At 39.0% G+C, this 17905-nt stretch overlaps 1 protein-coding gene across 1 annotated transcript in view; it reads left to right on the plus strand.

The window, feature by feature from the left end:
* Positions 1–17905, plus strand: part of HELB (DNA helicase B) — a 31010-nt gene that overhangs the window by 11646 nt on the left and 1459 nt on the right. Inside the window, exons 4-12 of the mRNA XM_065404102.1 lie at positions 516–1397; positions 2683–2854; positions 4532–4673; positions 9583–9713; positions 10887–10971; positions 12383–12442; positions 15151–15409; positions 16157–16291; positions 16995–17498. Coding sequence (XP_065260174.1) covers positions 516–1397; positions 2683–2854; positions 4532–4673; positions 9583–9713; positions 10887–10971; positions 12383–12442; positions 15151–15409; positions 16157–16291; positions 16995–17498 — 2370 coding nt within the window. The remainder of the gene's footprint in view (positions 1–515; positions 1398–2682; positions 2855–4531; positions 4674–9582; positions 9714–10886; positions 10972–12382; positions 12443–15150; positions 15410–16156; positions 16292–16994; positions 17499–17905) is intronic.

Genomic DNA, 17905 nt, shown 5'->3' on the forward strand with positions numbered 1-17905 from the left:
CAATAGATGTAAGCCCACCAAAAGGAAGGAAAATGTGATTTAAAACCATTTCATCCTACTTTGCCAACATATTGCAGCGAATGAGATCTTATTTACGTATAATGTGTGCTATAATGTGTACACATGCACTCAGATATTATCACATGTATTGTATTATTATTCTGTAGCAGTTTGCTCTTTTATTCGGCTTGGTGATAGTTTGGGTAGAATACAGATTTGATACAAACCTCTTTTCTAGTACCCAATTTCTGTTAGTATTTTTTTGTACAATGATTCAGTTTTCTACAGCAAAATGACAGATGGGATTGATCAAGCCCCCCTTGCTTTGAAATTCCTTGCTTTGTTTGGTTTGAGAAGGTAGTATAGCTAGAATTTGTTAAAACGTACATATTGTCTGTGCTGCTTCATATCTTTTGAATTATAAATTTGTATTTAATGACAAAAGCATTAGTTCTGCAGTTACATACCAATGTCTTATGAAATAATTTAAACTTTTTTTCCCTTTTGGTGGGAAGATAACCTACAGAGAACTGAATCTTTCCACTTGTGAGGCAACTTGGGCAGCCTTCTGTCAGTGTGAGCATCTCCTCTGGAAGATTCCTGAATTGCAGAAGAATGCATTAATAATATACGATAAGCTCAAGCAAAGATGTAGAGAAATGGGGCATACCTATGAAGAACAAGACATTTTGACTTCTTTAGTTTCTAAAGATATGCCCATTGAACATGCCTGGCAATCCTTGAAATTTATGAAAGATGAGAAGATAATGATTGGTGAGAAGAAACTGGTATTTCTTTCTCATCTTTACAAATCTGAAAAAGACATTGCACTTTCTGTAAATCATCTAATGAAAAATGACCCATGGCAGTTACCTGTTGATGTGAGAAAAGTACTTAATGTTAGAGATACCACCAAATCAAAAGCAAATGGAGATATTAAAATAAATAATAACCAGCCTCCTGAAACAGAGCAAGTGGAGGGCAGTAATGCCCCAGATATACAAAACAACAGTGACAGTGATTTTCTTTATAACGAACAGGTACCAGACATAGAAACTATAAGTGAAGCAGAAGTGGACCCAGATCAAATGAAAGCTGTGAAAATGATTTGTTCTAATCCAGTGACAATCATAAGTGGAAAAGGGGGTTGTGGGAAGACTACTGTAGTTAGCTGCCTTTTTCAGTATTTAAAGCAGGTGGAAAAAGAAGTGGCAAGTGCTTGTAATGATTTTGAAAAGGACCTGGATGCATCTGCTGAATGGAATACCTTTAATCATTTTTGTCAGGAGAAAATTTGCACAAAAAACCTTTTAAATGTTTTACTTGCTGCACCTACAGGAAGAGCAGCTAGCCTGCTGAATGAGAAAACAGAGCTTCCCGCTTACACTCTCCATCAGGTATATAATATTTGTGCATTCTCTCTCCAAAGATCTTTTAGTATAGTCCTTCTTATTTTGTACAATAATCAGATTGCTAACTGAACCTCTCTTATAAATCTTTTAACTGTTCATAAGGGCGTTTAATAAGCACAGCTTGTCCACATTTAAGAGTCAACCTTGTTTTTCAAAAGTCTACAAGTCAGACTTTTTACATCATGTCAGCTGCAATTTTTGGCCTTCTTTATTTTAAATGTGCATTACAGTACCTTCTAGAGGCATAAAAATGATGAGGGGCTTTCACGTGACTTTTTTCACCAATTCCACATATCCTGAAAAGTCTATAGTACTGTATATACTTGTTCATTAGCCCGTTCGTTTATAAGCGGACCCTCCCAAAATGATTAGGTAAAAATATCAAAAACTGTATGACCCTTTCATAAGCTGACCCTATATTTCAGGGGTTGGAAAACTTTGGCTCCTGACCCGTCAGGGTAAGCCACTGGCGGGTCGGGACGTTTTGTTTACTTGGAGCATCTGCAGGCATGGAGCCCCTCAGCTCCCTGTGGCCGCGGTTCGCCGTTCCCAGCCAATGGGAGCTGCGGGAAGTGTTACCACTTCCGGCAGTTCCCATTGACTGGGAGGCCGCGGTTCGCCAGAGAACATAGAAAAAATGGGTGTTGCCATTCCAACTCTAACAAGACTAATCAATTAAGGTGGGCTATTATCAGCAGGAGTAAAAACTATTTCCCCATGCTAATTTTTTCCATACTGTTACTCATACCTTCTTGTCAACTGTTTGAAATGGGCCATCCTGATTATCACTATAAAAGTTTTTTTTCCTCCTGCTAATAATAGCCCACCTTAATTGATTAGTCTCTTTAGAGTTGGTATGGCAACACCCATTTTTTCTATGTTCTCTGTGTATATATATCTTCCTACTGTATTTTCCACTGCATGCATCCGATGAAGTGGGTTTTAGCCCACAAAAGCTTATGCCCAAATAAATTTGTTAGTCTCTAAGGTGCCACAAGTACTCCTCGTTCTTTCTGTATAAATAGTTTTAGTTGATTCTGCTCTGCTAAATATGTGTTCTGGAGATGTGTACATGATGATTATTGGAGAGTAGGATCGAACCTTTTGAGCCTGTAATGAATCAGTTTCATCATGTAACTGAGATGATGGCTGTGGTAAATACAGCATAGAAGATCCCACATTTTACTTGTTATAAGAAAGTTATTTAAATTTGATAACTTCAGGTGTTTCTTGAATGGAAGTTAAATTATTTATTTTGATTGATTTCTAGGTCATCTACAGTTTTTATTCATGGAGATTAAGAGATGGACGAATGCCGTGGAAGTTTTCTACTGTGACAGTTCTGGTTGTGGATGAAGGGAGCTTAGTACCTGTACAAATGCTTAGTTCAGTTTTAAAATTGCTATGTGACCATGCTCAACTTGCCAAGCTTATTATACTTGGTAAGTGAAAAGCAATAGTGTAAATTTAGTCTAATTTCAAAATATTTCCTGAGTTATTCATAGATTCTAGGATTGGAAGGGACCTCATGGCAGGACCAAATACTGTCTAGACCATCCCGGATAGACATTTATGTAACCTACTCTTAAATATCTCCAGAGATGGAGATTCCACAACCTCCCTAGGCAGTTTATTCCAGTGTTTAACCACCCTGACAGTTAGGAACTTTTTCCTAATGTCCAACCTAAACCTCCCTTGCTACAGTTTAAGCCCATTGCTTCTTGTTCTTTCCTTAGAGGCTAAGGTGAACAAGTTTTCTCCCTCCTCCTTATGGCACCCTTTTAGATACCTGAAAACTGCTATCATGTCCCTTCTCAGTCTTCTCTTTTCCAAACTAAACAAACCCAATTCTTTCAGCCTTCCTTCATAGGTCATGTTTTCTAGACCTTTAATCATTCTTGTTGCTCTTCTCTGGACCCTCTCCAATTTCTCCACATCTTTCTTGAAATGCGGTGCCCAGAACTGGACACAATACTCCAGTTGAGGCCTAACCAGAGCAGAGTAGAGCGGAAGAATGACTTCTCGTGTCTTGCTCACAACACACCTGTTAATGCATCCCAGAATCATGTTTGCTTTTTTTGCAGCAGCATCACACTGTTGACTCATATTTTGACACATATGCAGGATGTGAGAGAACTTGCTGGGTGCTAGTGTGTTTTATAACGAGTGGTAGTTCCACGATAATTAGTTGAAAGAAATCCAGCAGAGGTATGATAGTTTACCTGTGATCATAATGAGGCTGTAATCTCTAGGGCCGCCTGAAAGGCATGTTCTATTCCATGGATTTTGCCACTCTTGCCATAAAATCATAGATGAGATGGAAAATAATTATATCATCCAGCCTACCTCCCTGTCAGTGCAGGATTATTCTCTATTGTATATTTCCTAGTGTTTTGTCTGGTTCTAAAAGTATTCGATAATGAGGCTTTCACCACTTACTTCCCTTTAGATTTTTCAACAACCAAAATAATACATCTTATTGTTAGTAAGTTTTCCCTCAGTTCTTTAACACAGCTTGAGTAAATGTTGACAGCATATAAACTGGACAGAAGAAAAATAAAATATTTGATTTTAAGGTAGTTCAGACAGTCAGATCTGGAACTAACTTGTTTTTAATCTAACAAATAGAATAAAGTAGCATGAAAAAAAATTAGGATTTTGTACCCCTGTGCCCATTTTTGGAGATCACATTTTTGTCCCACCAAAACAAATGCCATGATTTTAATGTGTAAATTCCCATAGACAAGTCTGATTTAGTGTTGACATTTACCATAGAGAAGAGACTTAACAGGATGGCATGACATCGAGTACCAATGGCTGTTTGAATTGGGAATATAGAATATGCTCTGAACAATGATTTAATGTATTATATACTGAAGGGAAGACAATTAGAACTATGCAACAACCTGATTCAAAGAAATTCCATTTTGGGATTCTTGGTGAGAAGCATAATTTCACAGAATTTGTATTGAGCATACATGTGATAACTCTGTCTTGTATTCTAATAGAGGTGGAGAGCATATTTCTTGTCACTACTGTATTTTTGGAATATTTCCCACTGATATTCTGTTCACTATTTATCACTGATCACAAATGCTATTAATATATCTTCTCTTTAGGTGATATCAGACAGTTACCCAGCATTGACCCTGGCAACATGCTCGCTGATATTTTTGAGGGTCTAAAATCTAGAGGCTGGTCTGTGGAACTGAGAACTAATCACAGAGCTGAGTCTCAGCTAATTGTAGACAATGCCACAAGGTAGGAATTTTTTGTATATACTGGAGGAATTTTTTTTATAGAAGTCCTGGTCCTTTTATTCAGTCTGCAAAATGGTAGTGGCCCTGAGACATACAATAGAATTATGTGACTCAGTGTTCCTGTTGAAGATCTCTCGTATTCTCGTGTTTCTGTCTAACTTTGGGAAAGAAATTACAGCTGAAAAACCGAGGAGCAATTTAAACAAAAACATAGAGTAAAGTATGCAAAGTTTTTGAATGATAGAAGTTGCATATTAAATAAAAAGAACCCACCAAAATTGGAGACTTTTTCTGGTTCACTCTTTATAAATAAAACATTTGGTCCCACTGACGTCAGTGGGACTATTCATGTGAGTTAGTGTTTGCAGGCCCTGATCCTGTGAACACTTAGGCACATGAGTAGTCATAGTGCCATAGGCCTTGATTCTGCAAACTGTTCTGTGCAGGGGACCCCTCATGAGCAGCTTGCAGAGTGACCGTTTTGTTTGTAACTGGTTTTGAATTGCTATACAAAATTGGATAAATAGGTTCAGTGCACTTTTCTTTATTCTGACCTTCCATTTGCAATTACACCTTATCAATGGTAGTTTACCACAAATCCATGATAAACAGAGTGGATAAAGTCAATGACATTAAAAAAAACACAAAACTTTCAAATTTAATTGAAATACATTTGTCTTCTTAAAATAAACCTATTTACAAATGAAATTTGCAGTGATGACAACCTATGATCAGGCCTAAATTTATTATAATCTATTAAAATAATTTAATTAAAAACAATATGTTGTAGCACTCAACCCTCCTCAAATGTTAATGAGTTAAAGGTTGCCTGCTCTTTTAACTATATACAGAATTGGGGGGAAAACATCTTTAACTTTCAATTCATGCTTTATTAATATGCCACAGGGTATTGCAATAAGTATCTACATTATTTTCAGTCTTTACAAATGGGGCGAATAAGGTTGCCAACCCTCCAGGTTTTGCCATGAGTCTCCCGGAATCGGTCTCTATCTCCCAGAGGTTACTGCAGCCAAACTGGGAGATTTTTAGGCTGCTAAAAGTCTGGTGGCGCAGTGGGGGCCCAGGGCTAAAGCAGGCTGCCTGCCTGCCCGGGCTCTGCGCTGCTCCCAGAAGGGGCCAGCACATCCTTGTGGCCCCTAAGGGGGGGTAGGGGTCTCTGCACGCTGCCTGCACCCCAAGTGCCGACTCTGCAGCTCCCATTGGCCAGGAACTGTGGCCAATGGGAGGTGCGGGGGCGGCGTGCAGAGGGGGCAGTGTGTGGACTCCCCTGGCCCTGATTACCTCGGGCAGCTCCCAGTTGGCGGTGCAGCGGGGCTAAGACAGGCTCCATCCCCGCAGCTCCCATTGGCCGTAGTTCCTGGCCAATGGGATCTGTGGAGTTGGCGCTCAGGGCGCGGGCAGTGTGCAGGGCATGGACATACCAGCCACCTCCGGGAGTGGCGCGGGGCCAGGGCAGGCAGGGAGCCTGCCTTAGCCCTGCTGTGCCGCCAACCAGGAGCCGCCCGAGGTAAGTGCCGGCAGGCCGGAGCCTGCACCCCTCACCCCCTCCCGCACCCCAATCCCCTGCGCCAGCCCTGAGCCCCCTCCTGCATCCACACTTCCTCCCAAAGATTGCACCCCTCACCCCCTTCAGCACCCCAGTCTCCACACCACCTCCTGCACCCCAAACCCCTACCCCAGGCTCAGCTCAGAGCCCCCTCCCACATTCCGAACCCCTCGGGCCTCATCCCAGAGCCCGCATCCCTTACCTCACCCCAAACCCCTGCTCCAGCCAGGTGAAAGTGAGTGAGGGTGGGGGAGAGCGAGCGACAGAGGGAGAGGGGATGGAGTGAGCAGGGCAAGTCCTTGGAGAAGGGGAAGGGCCGAGGCAGAGGGCGGGAACGGGGCAAGAATGTTTGGGTGTGTGTGATCAGATGGTAACCCTAGGAGCAAATGCTGGTAATTATGTTTTTCCAAATATCAGTACTTTCAGTTTCTGTTGTGAAGAAAAGCTTTTCCTTTACTACTTTTGGTTTCAATTAGCTAGCAGGTGCAAAGAGAATATTTTCTTCATTTGGACTAGCTAATTCAAAGTTGAAAAACTGACTGGGAATAGAAAACCAATAGAAAAGAAAAGGTTGGTTTCCTCTTCCAGTCTATGAATAAAAAACATGTGAGAATGAGATCTACTAATTCTACAAATGTGAAGTTGATGGGGCCAGATTTTCAAAGTTATCTAGACACCTTAACATGCAGATAGGTGACTAGAGAGCTTTTCAAAAGCACCTGAAGTTAGGCACTTCTGAAAATCCCACTGGGACCCTATCTGCATCTTTAGGGAACTAAATATCTTTACGCGGGGGTCACATGTTTCGTAACTTGTGTAGGCTAAGCTTATTGCACTCAGCAGGGGCTTTTTGCATCCCTCCATTATAGCCCACAAGCTGTGTGTCACTTTCGCATCCCCCTCTTTCAGGAAATCCTTGCAATTTATCCCCCATAGCTGGGGCTCTATGGCCCTTTCCCCCTATGCCTGGGGCTCTGTCTCTCCCTGTCACATGCCAGGATCCTCCAATTTCCTCCTCTCACTACTAGGGTCTTTGTGCCTCATTACCTCCTCCCCCGCATACCAGGGTCTCCCTTTCTTCCCTCCCCCCCCCCGCCCCATGCTAGGGGATGTGTGCATGCCCCCATCCATTCTCCCCATCCTCTACTGCCAGAATTCAGGTGTCAACATGTTAAACTCTGTTGGGAGAATGTGCAGAGAGAAGTTGAGTATTGTTATGCCGGAAAGCTTTAATGGTGCCATCAACCAGGTCTTTGAGCTATAGACAGTTGCAGAGGTGCTTGAAGCAGGAGCTATGCTCACCAGATGGCAGGAGCTCCATGTGTCCTCTATTTTTTTCCCCCTTTCAATTTTCCAGTTTTCTAAAAATCAATAGGATTATGGCATTTGATGCCTAGAATACTCCCTGAAATTTTGGAATTGATCATGTGTGGCATTCAAATGTTATCACTTGACAGACAGCAAGCAGTGCTGTTGAGTTGATTGTAAGGAGTAGACACGTTTTTGGCTCAAAAAATGGCCCCTGTTGACCCGAAACAGTCTGTTCAATTCACTAATTACAGTTAATTCCTCCTTTGTGTAATAAATCAGTTATATTTTGAGTTTAAAACTGTTTTAGTAAACCTTTTTTTTCTGATGTATCCAGCAACTTTTAAGGTAGTTTTTCTTTAACTAATAACAATTTTAAAATGCTGTTTTTGTGCATTTTTTAATTCTAATTTCCATTCAAATGCAGATTGACACAAATCCCAAGTAAAAAATTATCCTATAGTAAATAAGACATTTGTCATTCACCATTTTCTAACATAAGAAATTTAAAAATTAAGAATCTGAGTAAATATACAATTGCTTAAATAAATGCAAATAGATGCACTGTATCTTCCTGGTTAACAAAAATAAGTGCCAAAGGTAGTGTAAAAAGGATATATATATTTACCGTAGAACCTCAGAGTTACGAATACGTCAGGAATGGAGGTTGTTCGTAACTCTGAATACAACATTATGGTTGTTCTTTCAAAAGTTTACAACTGAGCATTGACTTAATACAGCTTTGAAACTTTACTATGCAGAAGAAAAATGCTGCCCCCCCCCTTTTTTTTTGTTTTTTGTTTTAGTTTTTACATTTGACACAGTATTTGCTTTTTTTTGGTCTTGTCTGCTACTACCTGATTGCGTACTTCCGGTTCCAAATGAGGTATGTAGTTGACTGCTCAGTTTGTAACTCTGGTGCTCGTAACTCTGAGGTTCTACTGTAGTTGCAAATCAGTGTTTTATTTGTTATACCAAGCAATGAGAATGAACTGTTCTTTAGGAAAGTAATTAAAAAGTCCAAATACAAAACAAAATTAAAATAGATTATTTAAATGCAGGTTTCCTGCTTGCTGATTTTTAATATTAAATCAATCCACCCTAATGATAAATGCAACAAATGGCAACTTCTAAGAATGACTGAAATACAATCAATATTTAGGTGATTAGACCCATGTAACCATATCTTTCTGCTTAAGTATAAGTTGTTTCTTAATTTTTTTTTCTTAAGACTCTTAATATTTAATATTGTCATTCATTTTATTGACTTAGGCTCTGAACAAGTGAATACTTAAGCATGTGCGTAATTTTCAGCAAACAAGTAATCCTGTTGATTTCAGTGTGACTACTCATGTTCTTAAAATAAAGAACATGCCTAAGTGTTTGAAAAATTGAGGTCTTAGGGCCCTGTCATGCAAGGTGTTGAGTGTCCTTATCACCCTTTGACTTTAACAGTTCAGGGCACTCTGAAACTTTCAGGACTGGGCCCTTATAGAGAATCAAGTGCTGTAGGCAGTTATTTACAAAATTTGCCACTGCCAATTATAAGAGATTGTTTTCTTCTGTAGTATTCTGAATTCCCCCAACAGGACACTATCTGGATGGTTACTAAATATCAATTGCAACATTGTAGGATTTAGAAATTAAAGAAATACTAATACGTTACTGTGATTTTTAGTTATGATCAAAAAGCTTTTTCATTGTCTATATTGGGTAGACAATAGGTGGACCTCGGGCCAAATCCAGACAGCTGGACGCTTTTGAATGGGCCACAAAATCTTTTTATTTGCTTATTGTCATAATTGTTGTTATTTTATATTATTTTCTCTGGAGTCTGGAACTTGACTAAACCTTGACCAAGAAATTTGAATCTAGACAAAAAAAAATTGATTACCCTTTGTCTATATTTTATAGAAGTTAAAGGAGATATCCATAAAATTGTATAAGTAAACTTAACTATGATGCAAAAGGTTGAGATGCACAGCTAGAATGTTTTCGTGTTAAACTATTTTTGTCTTTTTCTTTTGTGGTTAAGAATCTCCCAGCGAAAATTCCCAGAGTTTGACTCAGTGCTCAAAGTCTCTGATTGGAGTGAAAAGTTGACAATGCCAAGCCCCGAGAAGAAATTTATTTATGTTCTTTTGCCTTCTGGACATGGTGCTCACTGTATGTTTGTATACTCAGTTAACAATTTGTTAATATTGCAAAAACTCTCATCTTTCCCCTTTTGCAAAGTGTAACATATTTAACTGACATAAAATCAGTTTTCAGTAAATTTGAATTAGTCAAAATTATAGAATATTAAATTAGATTTTTAGTTATTTATCTTTTGACTATGAGCTTACCCATCAGGAATTAAATGCATGTACATCAGTTTAAAAAAAACCAATAAAATGGATAAATCATTATTTATATCAAATTACAGTAAGGGGTACCATGGCACGAGATAGTCGTGATGGGAATGGTGCAGAAGGCTCTATAGCTTAGGACCACGGTTTTCAAAAGTGTATTACTATTATCAGGTGCTAATTTGAGAGAACTTTAAATGAGGCTGGATTTCTAGAGGATAGGTGCTTGAGCTGACAGCACCATGGGTTAGCTTTTTTGGGGAGCTGGTAACAAGGCCTTCAACTCTAGATTTTGCTTCCATCCTGTTGGTCAACAGTGTTGGATCAGGGGACATTGGTGTTCGTATTTTGATTTTTAGGGTCTTTTGTTTGTTAACCTTTGAAATATTTCATATATAGCAAAATACAACTGTAGTGATAACCCTTTTTTTTTTTTTTTTAAAGACGTCGTAACCCCCCATAAATATAATATGGGGAAAGGAAAGTAATTGGCACAGTATTAATGTGTTCCAGTTTCTTAAGAAATGTATTCAGTGGACAGAACACTTGCATTTATTTTCATATGGGTTATGTTACAAAGTTTAAACTTCTAGTTTTAAGGCTTTTTTTTCAAAATTTAATACTTAAATCCCCTAGAAACTGTCCAATCAAAGGATAACTCCAGAGGTTTTTCGTTTAATTGGGTGAAATATATTGTAGAAAGCTGTGTAGCCTAGGGGAGCAAGAGGTTTTTCCCATGTCTTTTTCAGCACCATAGTCCCCCAGATTTGAGATATGGGACATCTGCATTGCTTGCCACAATTTTTATTTTTTTATTTTATTTTTAATTTTTTTTTGTTAAATGAAGCTTCCTATTTCAGGTAACCAAAATTTAGCACACTGGGGAATTGAAGCAAATAAATAAGCAAATTCTATTTTCATACTGAATTGTATTTTTTTCTCTTAAGTTATTTATTGTTCTACACACTTAATTTTCTTTGTCCATTATTAGATTTGCAAACTGCCATACAAACTTTACTTGAAAAAGGACCTGGACTACAGGATGCCAAACAATCACAGTTCATCGCTTTCAGAAGGTAGCAGAGCATGTATGCAAACTTTGAAAGAACTCTTGCTAGCATCTTTGTTCTAAAAATGTCTAAAAATTGAGTAAAAGAGACTGGTGGTGGTATTGGCGAAAATAGGCCAGTTATCTTCTCTCTCTGGCTTAGATTTTTTTTTTTTTAATGTGGAATGTTGATAGCTTAGTTTTCTACTGCTAATTTATGTGGTTCCTTTTGCACTGTGTACTTTGCCAGAAACTATCCACATGGGTGTTGGATGTTCATGTTCATCCTGGGGACAAGTAGCTCTCTGCTCAAGGTGCTTTGAGGACATCAAAATTTCACATGCCAGTGGTAGCAATCGAGTGATAAAACAAGCTGTCTTTCAGACTTGAATTGGAACAGGGTTCCTTATTCAATTTCTGACTCCCAGCTTGTACCCTTGACCAGCTTTATAATCTAATGAAGATGATTTTAGGTCTCCTAAATTCCTTATGATCTATTTTTCTTTCTTCACGATCTAGTCTCATGTTAATCTTGTTAAGCTGTTCTAGCGCTAAGCAAATAATCATTCTCTACAAGCTTAATTGTCTCTTACCCACCCATATCTCAGCTTTTCAATTTTCCATATTACATTACAAAACATTTGTCATTTTGTAATTTTAATTTTCCAAATAATTACTAGAGTATTCATTGTACACACAAACTAATCTACACTAGGAATGCTGTTGCAAGGGGTCATGGCCTTATTTGTCTTTTCAGCCAGATCTGTTGCTCCTAAGATTGGTTCATTGCCTGGGCACATTTCTTTAGATTGCAATTGCATTTTTACTTATTTCTAGACTGTGTTAGTATCTAAGTGGCTGGTAATTTAAAAACCCCCTCCAAACTCCAAAACCTTTTTAATTTCTCTGGTCTGCTTTGAAGAGGATCTTGCAGAATATTTATCATCACACCTAAATCCTGTAAATTCTAGCACACAGTTATTGATTAAGCTCCATTTAAATATACTATTTAGCAAATCTTGTGGGAACATAATCTGCAATGACAAGTTTTTAAGAGTTCTTAAGATCTCCAAGTTTCCAGAAAAGAAACATTAAAATGCTGGACTCCTTTTAGTTCCAAAGAGTCTATGGACAGACAAGCACTAATACCTGAATATACTAATTCTTGTTTTGCTGTGCTGTCTTGGAAGCAAACCCAATTTACCTAGGTATATTTTGCAAGCTGCTTGCCTTACTTCTGGAATTAAAATAAAACAAAACTGTTCTTTTGCAGCAGCATCTTTTGAACTACCTCTGAATTAAAACACTTTTCAGTAGAAGATTGTCACTGCTAAAAATGTGTCCTCTTTCAGTTTGAACACGCTTGTTTCTAGATAAATGTTCATTATTCTTTGTACATGCCTCGTGTTGCTAAGGTTGTGCCTCTTTCATGTTTGTAGGCAAGATTGTGATCTAATAAATGAACTCTGTTGTCAGCACTATTCAAAACATTTAACCAGGTAAGACAATGTTTTGAGTCTAAAGGTGTATAGTGTGTATACATTGCCTTTCCTCTCTTTATCCATCTTATTTTATGTTTTAAAATTGTTTCACACAAGGGGCCAAATTTCTAAATACACTACATGAAAATATTTTAAACTTTTAAAAATTGGTTTTAGATATAATGTCTTTGGTGATTGTACAATGCCTTATTTGGCATGTCCTCTAATTGCCACCTAAACAGCCAGCAGAAATGAGCATAAAGATTCCGTGACATATCTGTAAGTTTGATGAAAACCCCTGGGTCGTGGCTAGTGATCCTCTCTCTCGTTAAAAGAGGAGTTCATGTCCAAAAGCCAAAATTTTTGTGAGGAATTGCTGATCATTAAAGTTGACCTGCAAACAGTTATTTTAAAAAAATTGAGGTAGTGCTATTTTTTTGTTGCTGTGACAGGACACGCCTATCATACTCCTGCCACTTCCACAAACGCAGACCACTTTGAGACCTTCTTATTGACAACGTTAGCATATACTTTATTTACAGTGTCTCAGTCCCTCCACCAATACAGATCAGTGCATCAACACCTTTGCACTGTTTTCCAGCTTTCTGGTCTCTCTCCTGACAAGGGTTGGATTGAAGTGCCTCTACTCCGAGAACTCCCCTAGAAGGCTCCCTTAGCTGCCTCTCTCTCTCTCTCTCCCCCGCCCCCTTCCTCTTCCAACACCTTCTTCCTGTGCTCTTTTAACCCCAGTTATCAGGCCCACTTGTTACCAATGAGGCCCTCCCTGAGGAAACCTAACTGGTGCTGATAGTGACCAGAGTGCTGAAGCAAGGTCCACCTCTCAGTACTCTGTCACAGCTGCTTTATGTTTTTAAAGAGGTTCTGAAATGTGTGTGTTATACCTTTTTACCTTAGAAATATGAGCAATGTCAAGTGTGGTCTTCCTTGTTTTTTCTGTAGGTCTTTTTGGAGAATCTTAGAGATTCAACACCTTAACTGAAGGGGTAGGTTGCTGAATCTTTAACCTTTCTTCCAAATTTTTGCCACAAACTAAAAAACCAAAACAAAAAAACCCCACTATTTAATTTCAAAGTCAAAAAAGTAAGCTGCAAATGTTTGGGGCTTTTTAAAACTGGGCATGTGCCTTTTTTTTCTTCTTGGCTTTATGGTGTACAAAGAAGGCATTAAAGGCTTTTAAAATGTGTTTTTTTTCCGCCCAGCCCCTCTGTTAGACACATCAGGAATGTCAAGTTTTTCCTTCTTTAGTTTTTCTGGAGGATGTTTCGGATGTCTGAGGGATGTTTTCAACAACAAAAGTTAAGTAGTCTGACTGAAAATCCTTTTCTCTTTCAAGAACTTAGCTTTCATTCTCTACTTTTATGGAGTCAACAATTGCTAAGGTTAAGATTTTGTCCTGGTTACTTTTAGTAAAAGTCAGACAGGAAGCGAGCAATAAACAAAAATTCACTGAAGCCTGTAAACTGTCCTTGACTTGTACTAAAAACAACATGGCGGCAGGGGGGAGGGTGGAACTGACAGTCCAAGTGGTGGGTTGGCTCTGAGCCCTGCCGCTGGGGGTTTGTGTGGGGAGGGGTAATCCAGCCCCCACCATAGCCATGGGAGCTGAAGCCGAACAAGTCATGGAGGTTCGTTAAAGTCACGGAATCTGTGACTAAATCTTATCCTTACATTGCACTTGTTCTCCAGTCACCATAATCTTTTAAGAAATGTAGGATCGACATTTTTAATGTCAAAGACTGCGGGGGGAGGGGAGTCAAAATGCTTTGACTTTTTTTACCCATAAAAACCCAAAATAGGGTGCAAACTATATATTTTTTTCCTTTGCAATTTACTTGTACTTTTAATGGCTGCCATACTTACTTACAATCATGATATGGCTTTGCAGAGCTCCTTGGGTTTCTAGATCTGGAAGGCTCTCATGGTTTTTTGTTTGTTTGTTTGTTTGTTTGTTTGTTTTTAAAAAAGACCCATCCTTTCTATCTTCTGATTTAAAATGTGTATGTGACTTCAACTTTTGTGAAACATTTTCTTCTGGCACAGGAGTGCCAGACTCATTCTGTGCAGTGGACTGAACTCCATTTTTAATTGACTTGGGGCCAGGGTATAAATTTAAACTATAGATTAAGGGTAGTAAATAGTTTTATCTCCTGTTGGTATAAGTGAGAGAGAGGACTGCATAAATTGCTTGGGTAGATTATGATCTCTGTGTAGTAACCAAACTTCTAATTATTGTTTGTCTAGGGGGAAAATATGCTCACCTTTTAGGATGATTCCTGTTCCTGCTCATTGCCCCTCTTCCATCCCAAACTACCTGCCTATCTCCTCTCATTACTTGCCTTTCTTCTCTGTACATTGCATTTCTCTCCTGGAGGCAAGTCCCTTCCACTCCCTTCTCTATGCCAGCTGCTAAAATGATCAGTTACAAAGTAGTCATGACTTCAGCATTAACCCTTCAGTGAGATAGTAGGAAGCAGGAGAGTTCTTACCTCTTGGAGCCATCACTTCAGATGGCCCTTCAGAAGCGAACACTGCATTTGTTTATATTTGGAAGGTTATCTTCACAATCACGAAGGCTAGCAATTTTATTTTTAAATGAAACCTTAGTGTGCATATCTGAATTGGTCATATGAGCCACACAAATACATTGAGTGAGTTGCAAATAAATATTTGTTTTATTTCAATTTTTTCCCCCTCTCCTGATTCAGAAACCATAAAAATCGACTGGTGTTCCAATGTGATGACAAAATTTGTTCCACGAGGAATGCCTATCTCAAGGACCTTCTTCCAAAAAATAACACAGCTTGCACAAGGGAAAGTGACTCTCAGAATCCTAATCAATGTGAATGCAGATGGTGTTGTAGAAGAAAAGCCTTCTTGAGTGGACAAAAGCTACCTGGTGATCTTGGGGGCAGTGCTGAGGATGACAGACGATTGTGCAATGGAGAAATATTTTTTATAACAGATGTATGTATTATTTTGAAAGATTAATAATTAATTGTTAGGATTTACCACAAAATTGCATTAGCATTCCCGTTTTCACTTTCCTGCTAAGGCCACCATTGCTCGTGAGGGGGTTAGAGGGTGGTCCCATCCCAGAGGGGGATGAGGAGGTGGTAGGCTGGTTCTATCCTGGGAAATATGGGCATGAGGCAGGCCTCACTAATGACCAGGGCAGGGATTGGGGCTTGGCTCATTCTGCGCTCAGCTCCAGCTGCTGTTGCGGCTTCCTATCTAGTTGGTGCTGCCAACATGGGAATTAGGAGCCTTGGCCTGGCCCTGCCCAGCCTGCCTCACAGTGGCCCCTGCGGGCCTGAGGTAGATACTGCAATGCTGGCTGGAAAGGAGATATGAGAAGTCTGGGAAGGGGCAATTGGTCCCCTGCCAGTAGTAAATGAGGCCCCTGCTGGTAGGGACAGCAGTCAGAAACCAGAACTTCTGAGGACTAGTAGCTGGAGTGGAGACACACCTGAATAAAGGACAGCAAGTTATTTCCTCACAAGGTGTTTGTTTTGAAATAGGGGAGGAGTCAACTGAGACGTCTATCATCAAATATGCTTTCTTTGGATTAAGCCTATTGTGCAGTTATATTGTTATTGAAAGAACTGGGTCAGTTAATATGATTCCATAGCTACAGCCCTTAAAATGTGTACATGTTGATCTGATTTCTACTACAAACTGGTCATGAAGTCTCCTCACATACTGGTTCTATAGGATGTAGAAGTCGATAAGTGTCGTTTATTGACCATCAGCAGCACGTATGGCTCCAAATTCACTGTGGTGTATGAGGCACTGAGGAGAGAGTGTCAAATAAGGCATGCATGGGCCAGAACTATTCACACATTTCAGGTAAGAACTGTAATTCAGCACAGTTATGTCAACCAGTAAAAAGCCTGACTGCAGTGTTGCTCTGTAATTTCATGGGAAAGATTTGGTTTCAGGAGCACCCTTAAGACATAAAGTCCTTGAATATGAACTTAGGAACAACTTTGGGGTGTGAGGGAAGGAAGTGGTGTGATACTGGCTCTTTGGTTTACCCTCCCACTGGGATTAGCTGAGTAGCTTTGCAGTAAGTCTGAATGAAGGCACTGATTGATCCAATGGAAATTAACTTACTATCCAGTAACTCTTAAAAAAAATAAGTTACACAAGTTGACTAGTCTAAATCAAATTCCATGATAGACATCCAGTATTATGAAGCATTAGATAGTCCATTTTCTGTAGCCAAGTGGGATGTGTGAATGTAGTTGACTTGTTTTGTTATTGTGGACATGGAAATTGAAACAAACTTTGAGAAACTAAAACTATGAGAATTTAGGCAAAGAAGAGTCTCCTTCATTTATAGACTTGTACAGAATCTTGCCTTCTAGTCCAACTTTGTCTACATACTAGTATGCACCTATGTAAGTAACATAAAAAATACAGCCCAAAATTCATGACCATACTTCTGTAGTTAACTGATGGCACTTCTCTAGTAAGCCCTTGTTTCTTGTTATTTTAAATACTTTTAATTTGTTAAGAGTTCTTAAAAACCTGTGTGTGTGTGTTTCAGGGTTCAGAGGAAAAAACAATTGTCTATGTAGTCGGGAATGCAGGCCCACAGCACTGGCAGCATGTATACACAGCTGTGACTAGAGGATGCTGCCGGGTCTATATTGTGGCTGAAGAGACTCAACTCAGGAAAGCAGTTACTACGAAGAGCTTTCCCAGAAAAACTCGCTTACAACAACGTTTAAGAGAGACCTTTGCAGAAATGAGTGACTCTCCAGAACAAATGTCATCTCACCTAAAGGGTTGTTGGCAAAGTCAAGGGCATGATACTCAACCTGGTCCTATTTCAGTAACTGAGGATATTCCCCTCTCTTCTGTACTTGTTGAAGATGACTTCATTAAAGCAGAAGAGTCTGCAGTTCTTAATGACATACAAACTAATAATGGACAGTGGAGTACTGCTGAACTGGCCAGTGCAGGTAGTGAGACTCCCGTTAAATCAAATGGATGTAAAAGACCAGGCAGTTTTACAGATAGTTTTGAAAGTCCTTCAAAAGTTACTATGGTAAGAAACCCTTTAAAGAGTATTTAAAATAAAACTTTTGCATAGAGCTGGTTGAGAATTCTTCAGCTAAACATTTTGGCAGAAAATGCAGTTTCACCAAAACCAAAACTTTTTGTGGGAACATATCAGTTTAATTAATCTTTTGTTGGGAAAGTTTCCTCAGGTCTCATATGGATTGAATGAGAGGATGAAGCTTATCATACAGTCTGAGTAATTAATGGTTACTGTTTAAACTAGTTATGGTCTTAGAAGTAATATTTGATAAACTATTGATCGCACTGGCTCTTTGACTTGCTCAAAATGCATTAATAATTGATGGCTATAAACAACAACAAAAATTGTAGGGGCTGACCTGTGCAAAAGTACAATATTAATATAAACCATGCAAACTTCTTTTATACACATTA

This window comes from Emys orbicularis, chromosome 1 (genome assembly GCF_028017835.1).
Source record: "Emys orbicularis isolate rEmyOrb1 chromosome 1, rEmyOrb1.hap1, whole genome shotgun sequence".
Taxonomy (NCBI): domain Eukaryota; kingdom Metazoa; phylum Chordata; order Testudines; family Emydidae; genus Emys; species Emys orbicularis.